Below are 18,713 nucleotides of genomic sequence, written 5' to 3' on the forward strand. Positions count from 1 at the left end.
ATCGAAAATCGGTAGTTTTTCACGAATTTTCCAACATGCCCGATCACAGAAAAGGGGAGGAACCACGTAACTCGGACATTGACCCACTAACAGAGCGAAAATCGGGCAATTATTCTTAGGTCCAATTTTCAGACGAAAAATTGGTCGGTTTTAAACCCATGCATGGCCGGCCTTAGGCAAGCCATAGATAATGGGATTTTCTTTACTGTGCTGCTGCAAGACAAGTATTCTCAGCCCGGGTTCACACTGATGTAGTATGGCACATCACATGTGATTCACACAGGAACCACACCTCATTCCTGTGAAAAGCACATGCGATTTCTGTGCGGTGCGATCTGAGCTATACATTTATGTTTCATTTTCACCCAACACACATCAGTGCAGTGTCCATGTGCCCATGGAATACAGTGGATTTCAGCATCATTGTGTTGAACCTGCCTTTACTAACTCAATGGATCTGGTGTGAATGGGTTGACACCTATGCAGTTTGCCTTTTGTCTGTTTTGCAGTGCTTTTCGCAGTTCATTTTGCGTTTTTCTGCACATATTTTTGATGCGTTTTTACAGCATCTTGCATTTTTTTCAACCCTTTTTTTTTTTCGTTGCTGGGCAGAATAAAAATGTAAAACGCACTACCATGCATTTCAGCAGCTTCTCCATTGAACTCTATTATAGCAAAAAATGCTGCTTTTTGCTTTTAAAAAAGTCCTTGACCCTTTCCAAAAACGCAGCACCTCAAAAAAAGCATAGATGGGAACATGTTCCATAGGAAACCATGTTAAATGGACTGTAGTGCATTTCTGAAAAAAGCACTAAAGAACGCATTGGTGTGAACGGATCCTAAGAGGTGGGGCTTACTTTGGCAGAAAATTTTGGAGACAGCACTTCAGATGGCCCCGTGTGAAGTTTCGGTTAATCAGGCCATACATGGGTCGAATTCCGAACGATTTTTCGATCAAAAAACAAAAACATTTTTCGTTCTGTAATCCGATGGTGCCAATTATTTCGAAAATCTTTAATTTTTCAGGAATTTTCCAGCATGCCCGATAAACGAAATGGGGGGGGAACCACGAAAATCAGCCTGTGCCATTGCCCCAATCGACCGATTATTCTTAGGTCCGATTTTCAACAAAAAATGATTCGGAAATCTACCCATGTATGGCTGGCCTAAGAGTCTGGCAGAAAACAGCTTAAAATCTTGTCTTTCCTAAAAAAAAAACCACAGGTCTCTGAGACTCCTGTGTCATGGGTGCATATTGTATTAAATTTTTGTTTCCAAAATAAAGGTACAAAAAAAGTCTAACATTTTACAAATACAAAAACAAACAAAACTGACCCCAAAGCACAATAGCTTCCCCCTTACAAAGCCATCCCCTAGGCACAGTGGGATTGCACTGATAGTATTCACTTCTTTAGTACAGTGTATTGGCTAAGAATAACTGCACACAATAGGAAGGAAGCTCAGCTACACAATAGGTATTACATGGATTGAGGCCGCCCTCAGCCTTGGTGATCACAATACAGCACTAGTGGATTTCAGCCTTTGCATACAATTACACCATGTGTGTCTGTGTAAAGTGAAAATTCTGGTTTTCATGACCTTGTTAGATGTGCTACAGACTCCGATGAGGACTGAGAGATGCCGAAAGGTTTAAACAAGTAAGGTGAGGGAAGTTTGCTTAGAATGCAAGTAAATTGTATCTTTAGATAAAACTTCTTTTTCTATGTTTTGGATGAATGGGAAAGGGTCTGAACCCAGGCCCGGATCTAGGGGGGTGCTGGGGAGGACTGTGCCCATTCAGATTTTAGTTGTGCCCTCCCCCCTTCAGATCTCTGAGAGTGCATCTACTAATCCATGAGAGTTGATGGGGGCATCAAATGTAGGGGGGGGAGGGGGCACTGATGGGGCATTTGATGTGAATGGGCAATTGATAGTAAGCGGGACTCTGATAGGGACATTTGTTTTAACGGGGCACTCTGGTGGGGACACTTGATGTAGGAGGGCACTCTGATGTGGGCAGTTGATGTAAGGGGGCACTCTGATGAGGACAGTTGATGTAAGGGGGCACTCTGATGTGGACAGTTGATGTAAGGGGGCACTCTGATGTGGACAGTTGATGTAAGGGGGCACTCTGATGTGGACAGTTGATGTAAGGGGGCACTCTGATGTGGACAGTTGATGTAAAGGGGCACTCTGATGTGGACAGTTGATGTAAGGGGGCACTCTGATGAGGACAGATGATGTAAGGGGGCACTCTGATGAGGACAGATGATGTAAGGGGGCACTCTGATGAGGACAGATGATGTAAGGGGGCACTCTGATGAGGACAGTTGATGTAAGGGGGCACTCTGATGAGGACAGATGATGTAAGGGGGCACTCTGATGTGGACAGTTGATGTAAGGGGGCACTCTGATGTGGACAGTTGATGTAAGGGGGCACTCTGATGTGGACAGTTGATGTAAGGGGGCACTCTGATGTGGACAGTTGATTTAAGGGGGCACTCTGATGAGGACAGATGATGTAAGGGGGCACTCTGATGTGGACAGTTGATGTAAGGGGGCACTCTGATGAGGACAGTTGATGTAAGGGGCACTCTGATAAGGACAGTTGATGTAAGGGGGCACTCTGATGAGGACAATTGATGTAAGGGGGCACTCTGATGAGGACAGTTGATGTAAGGGGGCACTCTGATGTGGACAGTTGATGTAAGGGGGCACTCTGATGAGGACAGTTGATGTAAGGGGGCACTCTGATGAGGACAGTTGATGTAAGGGGGCACTCTGATGAGGACAGTTGATGTAAGGGGACACTCTGATGAGGACAGATGATGTAAGGGGGCACTCTGATGTGGACAGTTGATGTAAGGGGGCACTCTGATGTGGACAGTTGATGTAAGGGGGCACTCTGATGTGGACAGTTGATTTAAGGGGGCACTCTGATGAGGACAGATGATGTAAGGGGGCACTCTGATGTGGACAGTTGATGTAAGGGGGCACTCTGATGAGGACAGTTGATGTAAGGGGGCACTCTGATGAGGACAGTTGATGTAAGGGGGCACTCTGATGAGGACAGTTGATGTAAGGGGGCACTCTGATGAGGACAATTGATGTAAGGGGGCACTCTGATGAGGACAGTTGATGTAAGGGGGCACTCTGATGTGGACAGTTGATGTAAGGGGGCACTCTGATGTGGACAGTTGATGTAAGGGGGCACTCTGATGTGGACAGTTGATGTAAGGGGGCACTCTGATGAGGACAGTTGATGTAAGGGGGCACTCTGATGAGGACAGTTGATGTATGGGGGCACTCTGATGAGGACAGATGATGTAAGGGGGCACTCTGATGAGGACAGATGATGTAAGGGGGCACTCTGATGAGGACAGATGATGTAAGGGGGCACTCTGATGAGGACAGTTGATGTAAGGGGGCACTCTGATGAGGACAGATGATGTAAGGGGGCACTCTGATGTGGACAGTTGATGTAAGGGGGCACTCTGATGTGGACAGTTGATGTAAGGGGGCACTCTGATGTGGACAGTTGATTTAAGGGGGCACTCTGATGAGGACAGATGATGTAAGGGGGCACTCTGATGTGGACAGTTGATGTAAGGGGGCACTCTGATGAGGACAGTTGATGTAAGGGGGCACTCTGATGAGGACAGTTGATGTAAGGGGGCACTCTGATGAGGACAGTTGATGTAAGGGGGCACTCTGATGAGGACAGTTGATGTAAGGGGGCACTCTGATTAGGACAGTTGATGTAAGGGGGCACTCTGATGTGGACAGTTGATGTAAGGGGGCACTCTGATGTGGACAGTTGATGTAAGGGGGCACTCTGATGAGGACAGTTGATGTAAGGGGGCACTCTGATGAGGACAGTTGATGTAAGGGGGCACTCTGATGAGGACAGATGATGTAAGGGGGCACTCTGATGAGGACAGATGATGTAAGGGGGCACTCTGATGAGGACAGATGATGTAAGGGGGCACTCTGATGAGGACAGATGATGTAAGGGGGCACTCTGATGAGGACAGATGATGTAAGGGGGCACTCTGATGAGGACAGATGATGTAAGGGGGCACTCTGAAGGGAACACCTGATGTAAGGGGGGCTCTGATGTTTACACCTGATGTAAAGGGGGCTGTGATGGGAACACCTGATGTAAGGAGGGTTCTGATGAGTACTCCTGATGCAGGGATATAAGATAAGGGGGCACAGGTTCTGTTTATTCAGCCTAGTCTAATGACAGCCTAATACATACATACTAGCATTCCCTGTTTGCTCCTGCACCTCCTTTGCACTACCTGTCGGACATTACTTCTGGGTTGTGATTCGTGGTACAGAAGCCTGCTGAGTGAACAGGTAATACTGGTTCCCAGCATCTCTGTCTCACTATTGACAATTTGCCCGCTGACCTTTTTTACTACACCCCCAAATCAGATGGGCTAGATCCGACCCCATCGGAACCTCTGTCAGGTTTCTATTGCTGTCTGGGTCCCCATTGGGAAGATTCACCTTGTCTGTCTTCTATCAAAAAGTGATGGTAAATTCAAAATAGTACAGGTGAAACCAGACTGGGAATTGAAGCTGGAGGGTCAGCATGACAGCCAGGCACATCTAGAATGAGATGGTTCCAATGACATCCTCCATAATTGCAATTTCAGTTTAAGTTGTCAGTGGAAATGCTGCAGAAATAAAAGGAAGAGCAGAACAGAGTTATTTAAAGCAAACAATATAAATATGTACTGTGTATATATTCTCTCTTGTGTGTATACACAAATCATTGGATTCAGGTGTTCCAATCACCTCCATGGCCACAGGTGTATAAAATCAAGCACCTAGGCATGCAGACTGCTTCTACAAACATTTGTGAAAGACTGGGTCGCTCTCAGGAGCTCAGTGCATTAAAGCGTGGTACCGTGATAGGTTGCCACTTGTGCAATAAGTCCATCTGTGACATTTCCTTGCTACTAAATATTCCACGGTCAACTGTTAGTGGTATTATAACAAAGTGGAAGCAACTGGGAACAACAGCGACTCAGCCACCAAGTGGTAGGCCACATAAAATGACAGAGCGGGGTCAGCGCATGCTGAAGCGTACAGTGCAAAGAAGTCTGTCTGTAGAGTCAATAGCTAAAGACCTCCAAACTTGGTGTGACCTCCAGATTAGCACAACAACAGTGCATAGAGAGCTTCATGGAATGGGTTTCCATGGCCGGGCAGCTGCATCCAAGCCTTACGTCACCAAGTGCAATGCAAAGCGTTGGATGCAGTGGAGTAAAGCACGCCGCCACTGGACTCTAGAGCAGTGGAGACATGTTCTTTGGAGTGGCCAATCACGCTTCTCTGTCTGGCAATCCAATGGACATGTCTGGATTTGGTGGCTGTCAGGAGAACAGTAGTTGCCTGACTGCATTGTGATAAGTTTAACATTTGGTGGAGGGGGGGATTATGGTGTGGGGTTGTTTTTCAGGGGTTGGGCTTGGCCCCTTAGTTCCAGTGAAGGGAACTCTTAAGGCGTCAGCATACCAAGACATTTTGGACAATTTCATGCTCCCAACTTTGTGAGAACAGTGTGGGGATGGCCCCTTCCTGTTCCAACATGGTTGTGCATCAGGGCACAAAGCAAGGTCCATAAAGACATGGATGAGTGAGCTTGGAGTGGAGGAACTTAACTGGCCTGCACTGAGTGCTGACCACAACCCGATAGAACACCTTTGGGATGAATTAGAACAGAGATTGTGAGCCAGGCCTTCTCCTCAGTGTCTGACCTCACATGCGCTTCTGGAAGAATGGTCAAACCTTCCCATAGACACACTTCTAAACCTTGTGGACAGCCTTCCCAGAAGAGTTGAAGCTGTTATAGCTGCAAAGGGTGGGCCAACTCAATATTGAACCCTACGGACTAATGTAGGCCAAAGACGGGTCGTTTAGCGGCCAAATTTTCGTCTGCACGAAAAATCCGCCGATAATCACGCCGTTAGTGGGGCCAGCCTGTCGGCCGTTTTTCGCGGATCTCCTCATTTATTTTTATCGGTCATGCTGGAAAATCTGCGAAAAACGGGTGGCAGCATCAGCAACGGGGCCGACCAATTTTTCATAAACTGCCCATCTATGGCCTGCCTAAGACTGGGATGCCATTAAAGTTCATATGTGTGTAAAGGTGGGCGTCCCAATACTTTTGGCAATTTAGTGTTATGTATGTATGTATGTATGTATGTATGAATGTATGTATGTATGTATATATACACACATACACATACTCTCTCTATACATATTTAGTATTTTATATGATTTTAATTACAAAAACAAACAATCAGATGAAGACCAGCCTACTACTAATAGGTCTCATGAACTGTTCTGATGTTTTGGCAATCCGTTTTTGCACCTGACAGAGAGACGGAAGAAGAGAATGTGAATATTCTTACATTCCGCATAGGTCACAGCATTGCTTGGTCTGCCAGCCACATTCCATATAAGCTGTGAGATTTGTTGCTCTTATTGACATCTGATTAGGAATGAAGCAGGGAGCTGGTTGTTTGCTTACATTGTAGTCAGCTGCCTTAAACAAGCAAAGGTCTGCCACACTGCCCGCACCTCGCCCGCTGGGCCAGCCCTGAAGAATGGGGACCCAGCCTCTGTTTGCCTTCTATGCCTGGCATGGCTGGGTCATTTTTAGTATTAAAGTAGAATATTTATAATACCGTTGAGCCAGTCTCTTGTCATTCACATGCCTGGGACCCTCTGAAGATGTCCCAGAGGCTCTGGCTAGGAATCATTACCAAGCCTCAAGGAGATTCCTTTGGTTGGCTTGCCAGCTGCTGACCAGTGAAATAACATCAGCTGCACAGTACCAGTCACACTGTGAATGAAGGAAAGAGCCAGCATAGCGATGGAAGGAGGTACAGGCTATGGTTCTTACCTCTCCAGCGCCTCGCTATGTCGGTCCCAGTTACTGTCCATGTAATTTATTGCCCTTGTATTACCACCATTGCCTGTTTGCTGCCTGAGATATGGCACAACTGCTAGTTTATTGCCTACATATCATATTGATTGAACATGTGCTGCCCGTGTATTGCTAATTTATTGGTCACCAATTGTAACGGTAGCTTGTTTGTTGCTTGTGTATTGTCACCATTTCCCATTAGTTGCTCATTTATTGTCACTATTGCCTGTTTGTTGACCATTTCCCATTTGTTTCTTGTGACCATTGCTCATTTATGGATCAGCTATTTTCACCATTGCTCATTTGTTACCCTTGTATTGTCACCATTTCTCATTTGTTGCCAAAATCGTCACCATTTTCCTTTTGCTTCCGTGTACTGCCATCAGTTCCTGTTCATTGCACGTGTATAGTCAGTTTCCCATTTTGTGCCTGTGTACTGTCACTGTTCCTCATTTCTTGTGTACTTTCCCCATTTCCCATTTGTTGCCAGTGCACTGTCACCATTGCCAATTTATTGTTCATGTATAGTCACTCTTTCTTGTTTGTTGTCCATGTATTGTCACCATTGCCCATTTGTTGCTCAAGTATTGACATGGTTGCTTTTTTGTTCTAAATGTATTTTCAGCATTGTTCATATGTTGCCTCTGTACTAACACTATTTTTAGGGTTTTTTTGTCCAAGAAGTGTCATCATTGCCTGTTTGTTGCATTTATTGCCACCATTGCCCATATACTGCCCACATATGTCATAATTGCCAGTATGTTGCTCAGATTTATTGCCTACATATTGTCGCAATTGCCAGTCTTGTACCCCTGTATTGCCATGATTGCATTCATGTTGGCTGTATATTTTCACATATGCCCATATATTAATAGAATTTAGTGTTATGGTGCCATCTACATGAGTGTGTGACCAAGGCAACACTGTTTTTTGAGGTTGCACTGATAATTCGGCACCAACCTCCCTTTCCAGTAGAAATTCAGGCACATATGTTTAACTTATATTGAAAGAAATATGAGGACTACCATTGCTGACCTTCTTCTGAAAAGCTATTGAATCAGAAATCAGCATTTTGAAAAGCAGAGACCAGCAATGGCACCCAACATATATTTGTTAGAACAGAATTCCTTGAGAATAGAGGGAGATATATGTATGTTGTACTTTAATAAAGAGGCCCTGTAGTCTGTGGGAAAAGGGAGCCCTGCAGTTATGAGAGGGATGGGATCACATCAGGTAATTACTCCCTATAAAAGCCTGCAGCTACTGCTTAACCTACTTCTTTCTTTGGCTGTAAACGTTTTACCTTTTAACCAGTTTGTGACTCATGCTGTGGTTAGAAGAGGCAGAAGTTAAAACCACAGAGCATCATTATGAAGACATCAACACTGTAAACAATAAAAAACATCTCTTAGGAGAGAACCAGTTTTCAACGTAAAGAACTCTATATGTAAACCCAATCATTAAAGTGTTACTAAACCCACAACAACAGTAAAATCAGCCTGTATATGCAGTAAAGAATGCTTGTTATACTACCTGTGGAACCTAAGGGATCAATCCTCTGCATTGTGTAAAAAGGCAGTTTGATCCTGTCTTCTCTGTTCCTCCCTTTTTTCAAGGGACCACCTCTTATCTCCTGATAAGACAGACTGAACTGTAGGCATTTTGCATATGCTCAGTTTGGTGTGTATTGCTAGAGTGTTTTTTTTCTTGGGAGACTGCATGTGATCAGCACAGGACCAAATCGGCACTGTCCAGACAGGTCAGGGGTTTTGCATACTCCTAGAGCAGAAAGAAGACTCCTCCTACAAGCTTTAGCTAGTGCTCGGCTGGACACAGAAAGAAGCCACAATACTGCTATATACTGCTGATGAGAAAAGGTATTTAGCAGTTTATATTTACTAAAATAATTGATTTCCATGTTGTGTGTACTGTGGGAGACCAGATATAGTGGATGCAGGGTCATGGGTATAGTAACACTTTAAAGGATAAGTGCACCTTTAAACAAAAATAATAAATGCACGTTTTTTTGCAGGTAAAAAAAAAATGTGCATTTATTATTTTTTGTTTATGGAGCCTCTAAAGCATTGCACCAGCAATCAGCAGATCGCTGGTGCCATGCAACTCTTCCCTTGGCCTGTCAGCATGTATATCAGTCAGGGTTTATATAGTAGTGGTTTCAAAGGTTTCTGGTTTTAAAACAATATTCTTTCTTTACAGTGCAAAGTTATCTGACAGCAAATTGGTCATCATGGCATTCAACCAGAGGTTTGCTGGACTGCGCCTACAAGAGCAAGGTATAAAGACTGATCAAATAATGTTTTTATTTGACATTTAAAAGGAATGTATAGTATTTTACATTTTTATTTATTATATGAACATATGAATGGGAGTGCGGAGTGCTACATAAAGGTTGTGCTTTACTACTCCTTCCCACATTGCAAGTGCATGAGTCAGCTAGACCTATAAATCGATAGATACATAGATAATAGAGTAGTTTAAACATACTGTAGGCATTCAAATGTATTGGAAGAGACAATGTTATCAGGCAGACATTTTCTAGCACAAATAAACTGGGGAAAGGAAGACTTTTTTTTTATACCATATTATTGAAGAGTATTCCCACCTTTGCAGGCAAATTTGAGAACCCTCCTCTATATGTCTGTTATGAGTTCTCATTCTTACAGCATGCCTACAAATAATTAAATACATGTTTCTAGGCAAACTTGGAGCAAGTTTGTACATTGGATACTAAAAACAGCTTGAAACAGACCTTCATCCTAACCAAAAGTCGGCCATGCATTGAGCAAAATTTGGCTGATTTAGACGAATTTCAATTTATGTATGGGGACCAGGGGCGGACTGACAACTCATGGGGCCCCCGGGCAATAGGGGATCATGGGGCCCCTGTGTCCTTGCCCAAACTCAAAAAAGCCTATGAAAAAGGTACCAGGGCATCTCATGGGGCCCCCTACTGACCCCGGGCCCTTGGGCAGTGCCCGAGTTTCCAAATGGTCAGTCAGCCCCTGATGGGGACTAATGTACAACGAGCCTGTAGGATAAATGCAGTTTGATCATCACTGCTGACAGCTCTGATTAGTGTATTGTGATGGCAGGGAAATCTCCCAGCAGTCAGAACACAATAGCCCAGCAGGAGTGTCTCCCCCATCCACCACGAATATGTGTGGATGGGGGGGATTGGGTCTGTTTTTTTTTTTTGTTTTTTTTTCATTCATTCTGCTGGCCTGAATGAAAAATTGCAATTCCACCGCCCCCAAACCCCAAATTCTGTTGCACTGCTCCACCCCACTTCTTGGATTCTGCACATGCTCAAATGTACTGCAGGGCTTCAGGTTCTGCTGAGCCCTACAGCACATCTGCTCATGCCCGGGTTTCCCCAGCACATGCAAGCTTTTCTTTGTGCATGTGCAACAATGGCTATTATAAAGAGCTTGAACCTTTGCTTTATTTGTGCGTTTGCAGATGTGCCAAAGAGCTTTGCCAGGACCTGTAGGGCGGCACATCTGTGCACATACCATAGTGGTGTTGCTGGAGAGGGTGAGCTTGCAAAGGAAGCACCTTGCATGAGATTACATGAATCCATGATTAGCTGTTAGTAGGCAGCCCCATTGAAAGCAATGGGAGGTTGCCGGTTCTTCCAGCTAATCGCACCCACTCACATATAATCTCTCATGCTGTGATCACGTGACTGCCTGTTATTAGCTGCAAGTGCCAGAAGCCTCCCATTGCTTTCAATGGGGCTGCCTACTTGCAGCTAGTCGTGGATACCCCCATTGGGGTTCTCACATGTAATCACAGGCAGGGTGGAGTCGCACGTGTGAATGCACCCTTAGGCTGGGGATGGGGGGGATTTATTGGCACACTCCAGTTAATAAAAAAAATTATGCCTGCAAGAAATGCGGACAAACTCGCTCAGAACTTCAGTTTTTTATCCAGGCATTCCTTTGGTCAGTAATCTGGTGATCTGGGAAACTCTGATCCTAATGTAGCAGATTAAATCCCAGGCATACCCATTGTGGGTTCCTCACTGCCCCTTATCAGATATACAGTAATCTCATGACTTTGAAGTTCTTTGCAGCCACTAACCAGATTTCCTGCCTTGGAAGTTTAAATCTGAATTACAGCAAGCAGAAAGAGGAGAAATTGGCACCAAATCGGGAAGCAGAACCACTGATCTGCAGTTTCTGATTTTAACATGGAAACAGCTTTTGCTGGACAGAAGCTCACTGACTGCTTCCAAATGTTGCCTGGAATTGCTATTTAATGCACAAAGCTGTCATCAAACACCATTTCTCTCCTGAAGTCATTGTGAGCAGCACTGTATAGTTATATATGTGCATAGCTGGGTACACACTGTGAGCTTTGTCTGTGTTCAACCGAACAAAAACCCTCAGATCCCTGCATTCACACAAGTGATGTGGGTGCAGGGATCTTCCCTTCACTGCATTTGTGTTCTGATAATGGGGACTCCCCCCCTGTCAGAGTACACTGATCAGTGCTGCAGCCATTGGCTGTAGCAGCTGATCAAATGCTGGCTTTCCAGCAGGACCGTTTGACAGAAGCTGGTCTAACAATTGGCTTCTGTTGAACAGAGAGGGGTACACCCAGAATGAAATGTGGCTGATTCCTGGTGAACTGCACAAGGTTTGATCTGTGTGTGCCTGGCTTATGTCCTGCAGTGATCAGCAGGTCAGTGTGTCTCTATGGAGCTGTAAAGGAGCTTCTGTGTGTACAGCAATCACTGTGTAAAAATCCAGAAAAGTGAGCGGGGCCAGAAGGACTCAGCAAGGTGTAGATTGAAATAAATTTTTTTCTGCAAATGCTTGTTGCCTGGCTGTCATATGACCCCTGTTTCTTTATACCTTAGACTGTACGCCCCTTGATGGTTAGGGACTGATGTGACTGTACAATATATATGTAAATCGCTGCATAAATTGACGGAGCTATATAAGTAACTAAAATAAATAATACCTTGAGCCACTGACCCAAAACACACTGTATTTATTTCAGGTACATATATAGCGCTGTCAATTTATGCAGCAATTCACATATATATACATATTTATTGTACATTTGCATCAGTCCCTAACCCTCAAGGGGTGTACAATCTAAGGTCCCTAACTTACATTCATACACATACTAGGGCCAATTTAGACAGGACCCAGTTAACCTACCAGCATGTCTTTGGAGGAAACCAGAGTACCCGGAGGAAACCCACGACAGGGAGAACATGCAAACTCCAGGCAGGCGGTGCCATAGTTGGGATTCAAACCAACGACCCTAGTACTGCCAGGTGGAAGTCCTAACCATTTAGCCACTGTGCTGCCAGTAACACATGTTCAGATTAGGCCTTTGGGTTTTACTTTGATTTTCCTGATCTGCGTACTTGTTCCAGCCAGTGAGAAAGTATTGAGACCAGAGGTTCAACATAACAGCCAGGCAACAAGCATTTTCAGGATAACAACTATGGAAGCCCACACATTTCTCTTATGAAAGGTTCAACTTTTAAATAAATCCGTGAGCAAACTGTTGGCGCTATATAAATGCTGTAGAATAATAAGTAAAGGGTAAGTAAATTGATTTTTCATGTCGCGTTCTTCTTAGGAATTGACTCAAAACAGTTTGAAGAAGATTTCCTGTCAGCCCACAATAAATATCGGAAGCTGCATGGATCACCACCTCTCCAGCTGAGCCGGGACCTGTGCAAGTCAGCCCAGAAATGGGCTGACCACCTACTGTCCATCAGAACCCTTCAGCACAGCAACACAGATCTGGGAGAAAATTTATACTACAAGAGCTCCTCTAATGCCCGAGATCTGCCAGGTACGTCTTCAGTGATGCACAGCTTTCCATCGGACTGCACATGCAATACAACTAAGGGTTACTCGTTACACACGATCAGGGGCGGAGTGACTATTTGAGCACTCGGGAACTGCCCAAGGGCCCAGGGTCAGTAGGGGGCCCCATGAGATGCCCTTGATACCTTTCACAGGCTTTTTTGGGTGTGGTTTGAGTGTTGGCGAGGACACAGGGGCTCCATAATTTCCTATTGCCTGGGGGCCCCATGAGTTGTCAGTCTGCCCCTGCACACAACCCATCTCCACATGACACAGGTTGGAGCATCACATGCCATGATTAATGGGCAGCATTAGAGGATCCCTACACTAAGGACAATGCTGGGCTGCCATTAATGATCTCACTGTCAAAATGCTGTCTGCCTGGCTGCCTCCATGTTCAATATTTTGTGACTCACAGACCTGGAACAAGCATGCAGATTAGAAAATCAGAGTGACATCAGAACTGCTAACTTGTTTCAGTGGAGTGGGTTTACTAAAGGCAAATAGACTGTGCACTTTGCAAATTTAGTTGCGCTCTGCAAGGGAATTTGCTCCAGAGCTTAGTAAATGTAAGGAAACTTTGCCGACTTGCATCATCCATTCATATGCAAGCAAAATACAGTTTATTTTCCATGCATGTGATTAGGCATTCTTTGCAAAGTGAAGCTTCACCTCATTTACTAAGCTCCGAAGCAAATTCCCCTGCAGAATGCAACTGCACTTGCAGAGTGCACAGTCTATTTGCCTTTAGTAAAACAAAAAGTGGTGAAGCCAGTGGATGAGAATGACAGCATATCTCAATATCAATTTATAATCAATTAATGGCAATTACATCAATATATAAAAAAAAAACACAAAAAAAAGAAACTGGAAGATAATAAGCAGGACCCTACCAGAAAAGAAGCTCACGTGACTTTCATATATAGAAAATATGGAAAATTGCCTCTATTATGCTACATTGTCTCTATTATGACATTTAATTTAATCCAGCTGACTGGTTGGCTCAGGATTTATATCTGATGAATGCAGTAGAACCTTTCAAAGTGCCGGAAAATGTTTGCATCCTAGGTGTTGATGTAAACTGACATTCAATAAAATATTCCATATGGAGCGTCCTTTTTATGAACAAGAGCTTTTATATGATGACGTGTGATGGACATCTTCATATATTCATTTAAAATATCTAAGAAATATATTAGTATGAAACAAGGACCTTATCAAGTGAATAGCTTATAATGCACATTGGTTAAGATAGCTATTGAGGTGTGTAATGTACACTGTATACATAGTATCAGCAGGACCATAGATATTTTTTTCTTTTTCCCTACTAAAAAGGTTTTTAAAGCTGTCTGTGTCACCATACAGCTGTCTGTGTCACCATACAGCGCTGGACTAATAGGAGTGAGGTATTCATATTATTGGATATATCATAGAATTCAGTCCTCCTTCACAGGGTTGATGTGCATCAAATGTACCATATAGATGGACCTTGTTCTGGTCTTAAGCTGCCGCACATCTGATGGTCTCTAGAACACTCAGTGGATAGCAAAACTCTGGGAAAGGTGTTGAAGAGCATCCAGGGCAAAAGTTCTTGACATAAAAAGGACAAGTCGAAGAGTTTATTGAAAAAGGTATTCCATTAAACCAACGCGTTTCGAGAGAAATGCCTTCCTCTTCATCAAGGCTAAAGTGCAAAAAAGCAGAATATAACAAATACCTTCTAAAAAAAAAATAATATATATATATATATATATATATATATATATATATATATATATATATGCAAAGTATATCATAAGAAATATACATGAATACAGAAATGTGGAATATGGAATATGACATAAAAAAAATCATAATGTATATACATATCTCATAGGAAATATACATGAATTCAGGAAAGCAGAATATGAAATAAAAACTCACAAAAAATATATCTAAAATATGTAACTCCTAAGAAATATACATGAATGGCATAGATATACCAGGATAGAACTCTCTGTGGAGTTGTCGTTAAAAGATGTAGTAATAATATTAGTATTAGTAAAGAATACATAAAATCATAATGTAGAAACAGTCATAAATAGTAGCAAATAATCAAAAAGTCATAATAAATACATCAGATAGTCGGGATCAGGGGAGGACTGACAGCTCATAGGGCCTCCCGGGCAATTGGGGATCATGGGGCCCCTGTGTCTGACTACACTCAAAGCACACCCAAAAAACCCTATAAAAAAAGTACCAGGGGCATTTCATGGGGCCCCCTACTGACCCTGGGCCCTCGGGCAGTGCCCGAGTGCTCTAATGGTCAGTCCACCCCTGGTCGGGATGGATCGGTACACGAATATTTTCACTCGTGCCCTGTCCCAGAGACAGGAAACTTCCCATACTGGGTCACAAACAACAAGAAAAACCCCTTTTAGCAGAGTGGGTAATGTCTGCATCCTCATTATATTATTACTGCTGTCCACACTTCTGATGGGGACATTCCCCTCACTTTCTATGTAGTCACCAAGACAGGAAGTGAGGGAAAATCCCCATTTGAGACACAGACAGAAATAAAAAGCTGACATAGGATCTAACCATTCCACTCCCATCAAAAGCAAGAAAAACATCATGGTTTGTTGCAGTAGGTTTGTCGGGAAACAGACTCCACATTACTCTAATTCTACATTGTCTTTTATTATATTTAGGTAATGAACCAGTGGACAGCTGGTACAAAGAGATCGAGAACTACAACTTCAGCAGACCTGGCTTTTCCAGTAATACAGGTAAAAAGAATTCAGAGCATGATTGCCAATGTAAGCATTAAAGAAGAAGGTGGTGGGAATGGAAGGAGAGGAATATAGAGACATGAGGAGGGAGAAAGGTAAAGAAGCAAGGAAGAAAGGAGTGGAGAAAGGAAGGAGAGAGAGGGGGAAGAAGAAAAGAATGAAGGAACTGTTCTGTTCATAATTTGTACAGCACAGGGGCACCTGCATGAGGGCCTATTCTCATTTTGTGGTTTACTACAGTGTATGGTAATATACGCATGTTCCCGCAACACACCTGCGGTATGTATGATGCGTTGTGGAGGCATTCATTGTTAACAGTAGCTCAACACACTGTACAGTAAGCAGACTACAATGCACCATAGCACACCACAATACACATGCTGCGCCTTTATGGTGCGCGTCTTTGTTAAAAAAGGGTCATGTGCATTTTTTCATTTGTCGTGGTGATAGGCAGCTAATTCATATTAATTAAGCTGCCTTAACACAACACATGTTAATGTGCAAATTAACATGCACTAATGCACCGCGATAGATCAGTAAAAGGTAAATCAGCTCTTGTGGCCAGCACAGTGGCTAAATGGTTAGCACTTCTACCTGACAGCACTAGGGTTGTTGGTTTGAATGTCAGCCATGGAACCACCTGCCTGGAGTTTGCATGTTCTCTCTGTGCCTGCGTGGGTTTCCTCTGGGTACTCTGGTTTCCTCCCACACTCCAAAGACATGCTGGTAGGTTAATTGGCTCCTGTCTAAATTAGCCCTAGTAAGTTTATGTATGAATGTAAGTTAGGGACCTTAGATTGTACACCCCTTGAGGGTTAGGGACTGATGTGAATGTACAATATATGTAAAGCGCTGCATAAGTTGACAGCACTATATAAGTACCTGAAATAAATAATAAATACATTTCCCCATTGAACTGAATGCAAATATTTTTTGTACAACAGCAGCATCTAGTGGTTGAAAATCAAACTGTTAATAAATGAAAACATTAAAGTGTAAGTTCACGTTTTCAGAAAAAAAATAAAAGGTGAACTAATACCATACAAATCCCCCATCTCCGCTGCACTTACCTCTGTGGACACTGAGCTGTCAGTACCTATGCAGTGGTCCAGTGATTTAAAATCCCTGTTCTTCTCCCTCTTCCATGTGCAGTGCTTCCAGGATGGATCAAACTGATTCTGATTGGTCAGCACTGGCACTAAGCATCACTTTGATCTGTCCCATAAGCACTGCACAGAGAAGAAGGAGAAGAGCGGAGATTTCCAATCTCCAGCCCGCTGCACAGACTGCTTTAAAGCATCAGACATAGGTTTCCCAGATTTACAAGGCTGCCATCTAGTCTTCTATTCACACGTGTGTTTTATTTTACAAGGTGGATGTTCAGGCCTCGTCTGATGCCAGTTTTGGGTGCAACGTGCTTCAGGTTGCTCTCTGTTTGCCTGTTCATTTTTATGGACATTTGTTATCGCTGTGTTGCATTGCTTTTGGGCATCCCAGTTATGTAGGATGAAAATCCTCTGTCCTGTAAGGTATGGATAAGAATATGGCAGTACCTGTTCAATGAATTTATTGGAGTACATTACAGGACAGGTCCTTCATTTCTTTTATAATGATCCACTCTTTATTGCTTGCTGCTGAACTGAAATTTGCTGGGAATGGGAAGGATTATACCGGGGCTGGCCTTTCAGCTTTGTTTGCCAGTGTCCAATCACCTGAGGGTAGCTGCATGACCCAATCTATGTTTAATGGTTAGTTTAGTGACCATACATGTTGTGTTTTTTTCTTTTCTTTTTGTTAATTCAGCAGAATGAACGAAAAAAACTGAACAAATTCCCTGCTGCATTTTTGTATTCTGACAACAGAGAATCCCCTGCTGTCAGAACACACCAATCAGCACTGCAGCCTATTGCCTGCAGCGCTGATCAAACGGCTTTTGTCCAACAAAGCAGTTGAACAAAAGCCGCTCTTTAGATTGACTTCTCTCAAACTGAAGTGGCCACACATTGATTGAAATTCAACCAGTCTTTGCTGAACTGGCTGAATTTGGATCCATGTAGAGTAGAACTATAGGCAAAAGCTTTTGTTGTCACTTAGGATAGAGTAAGGGAGGGTTATAACCTCGGTCAGATTTTTCTTTGCCATCTGTGTCCCGTTTCAAAGATTTCCCATCACTTCCTGTCCCATAGCCAAAAAAGAAGTGAGAAGAAATCCTTGCAAATTAACGGAATTCCTTGGGGCCCGCCAGGTCACCACCCCATTGGAAGATTTCCCTCTATTACTTTTCTGGAGACAACCCAAAAGTTGGTATTTTCATTTACTTTCCCTTTCAATGACAATGATAAACAGGACAAATAGAGAGGATGAATCACCCTAACGGGGACACAGACAGCAATAAAAACTGACAGGTGTTTTTATCCTTTTGCACTTTATCCAAAAAAAATATTTTTTTGCCTTTAGTTACATTTGACCTCTGGAAGATTTAGCCCCCTTCCTGACCAGGCCATTTTTTGCAATATGGCACTGCTTTACTTTAACTGACAATTGCGCAGTCATGCAATGCTGTACATAAATACAATTTATATAATTTATTCCCCACAAATACAGCGTTCTTTTGGTGGTATTTGATCACCTCTGTGTTTTTTTTTGTTTACTTTTTGCATTATAAACAAAAAAAGACTTACAATTTAGAAAAAAAAAAAACATCATTTTTATTTTCTGCTATAGAACATATCTAATTAAAAAATTTTAAAATTCTAATTTAATAAATGTAGGCCAAAATGTATTCTGCTATATATTTTTGGTAAACAAATTCCCAATAAGTGTATATTGATTGTTCGCACAAAAGTTATAGCGTCTACAAACTATAGGACATGTACTGGAATTTTTTAAATATATTTTTTTTAATACTAGTAAAGGCAGCGATCAGTTACTTATAGCGGGACTACGATATTGCAGTGGACATTTTTACACTAAGTGACACTTTGCGGGAACCAATGATACTAATACAGTGGTCAGTGCTAAAAATATACACTGCCACTGTACTATTGACACTGGCTGGGAAGGAGTTAAACATCTAGGGTGATCAAAGGGTTAACTATGTGCTTGGTGTACACTAGGTGGTGCTTTTACTAGGGGAAGTGA

At 43.0% G+C, this 18,713-nt stretch overlaps 1 protein-coding gene across 3 annotated transcripts in view; it reads left to right on the forward strand.

Moving 5' to 3' along the window:
- LOC149463450 (uncharacterized) overlaps positions 1-18,713 on the forward strand; it is a 164,308-nt gene that overhangs the window by 56,632 nt on the left and 88,963 nt on the right. For all 3 annotated transcript variants that reach the window (XM_089674974.1, XM_089674973.1, XM_089674972.1), the window contains exons 2-4: positions 9,164-9,240; positions 12,569-12,787; positions 15,492-15,569. In XM_089674974.1, coding sequence (XP_089531100.1) covers positions 9,195-9,240; positions 12,569-12,787; positions 15,492-15,569 — 343 coding nt within the window. In that variant the 5' untranslated portion in view covers positions 9,164-9,194. The remainder of the gene's footprint in view (positions 1-9,163; positions 9,241-12,568; positions 12,788-15,491; positions 15,570-18,713) is intronic.

Source organism: Staurois parvus, unplaced genomic scaffold (genome assembly GCF_062004578.1).
Source record: "Staurois parvus isolate SC_StPar_1 unplaced genomic scaffold, SC_StPar_1.0 ptg000154l, whole genome shotgun sequence".
NCBI lineage: Eukaryota > Metazoa > Chordata > Amphibia > Anura > Ranidae > Staurois > Staurois parvus.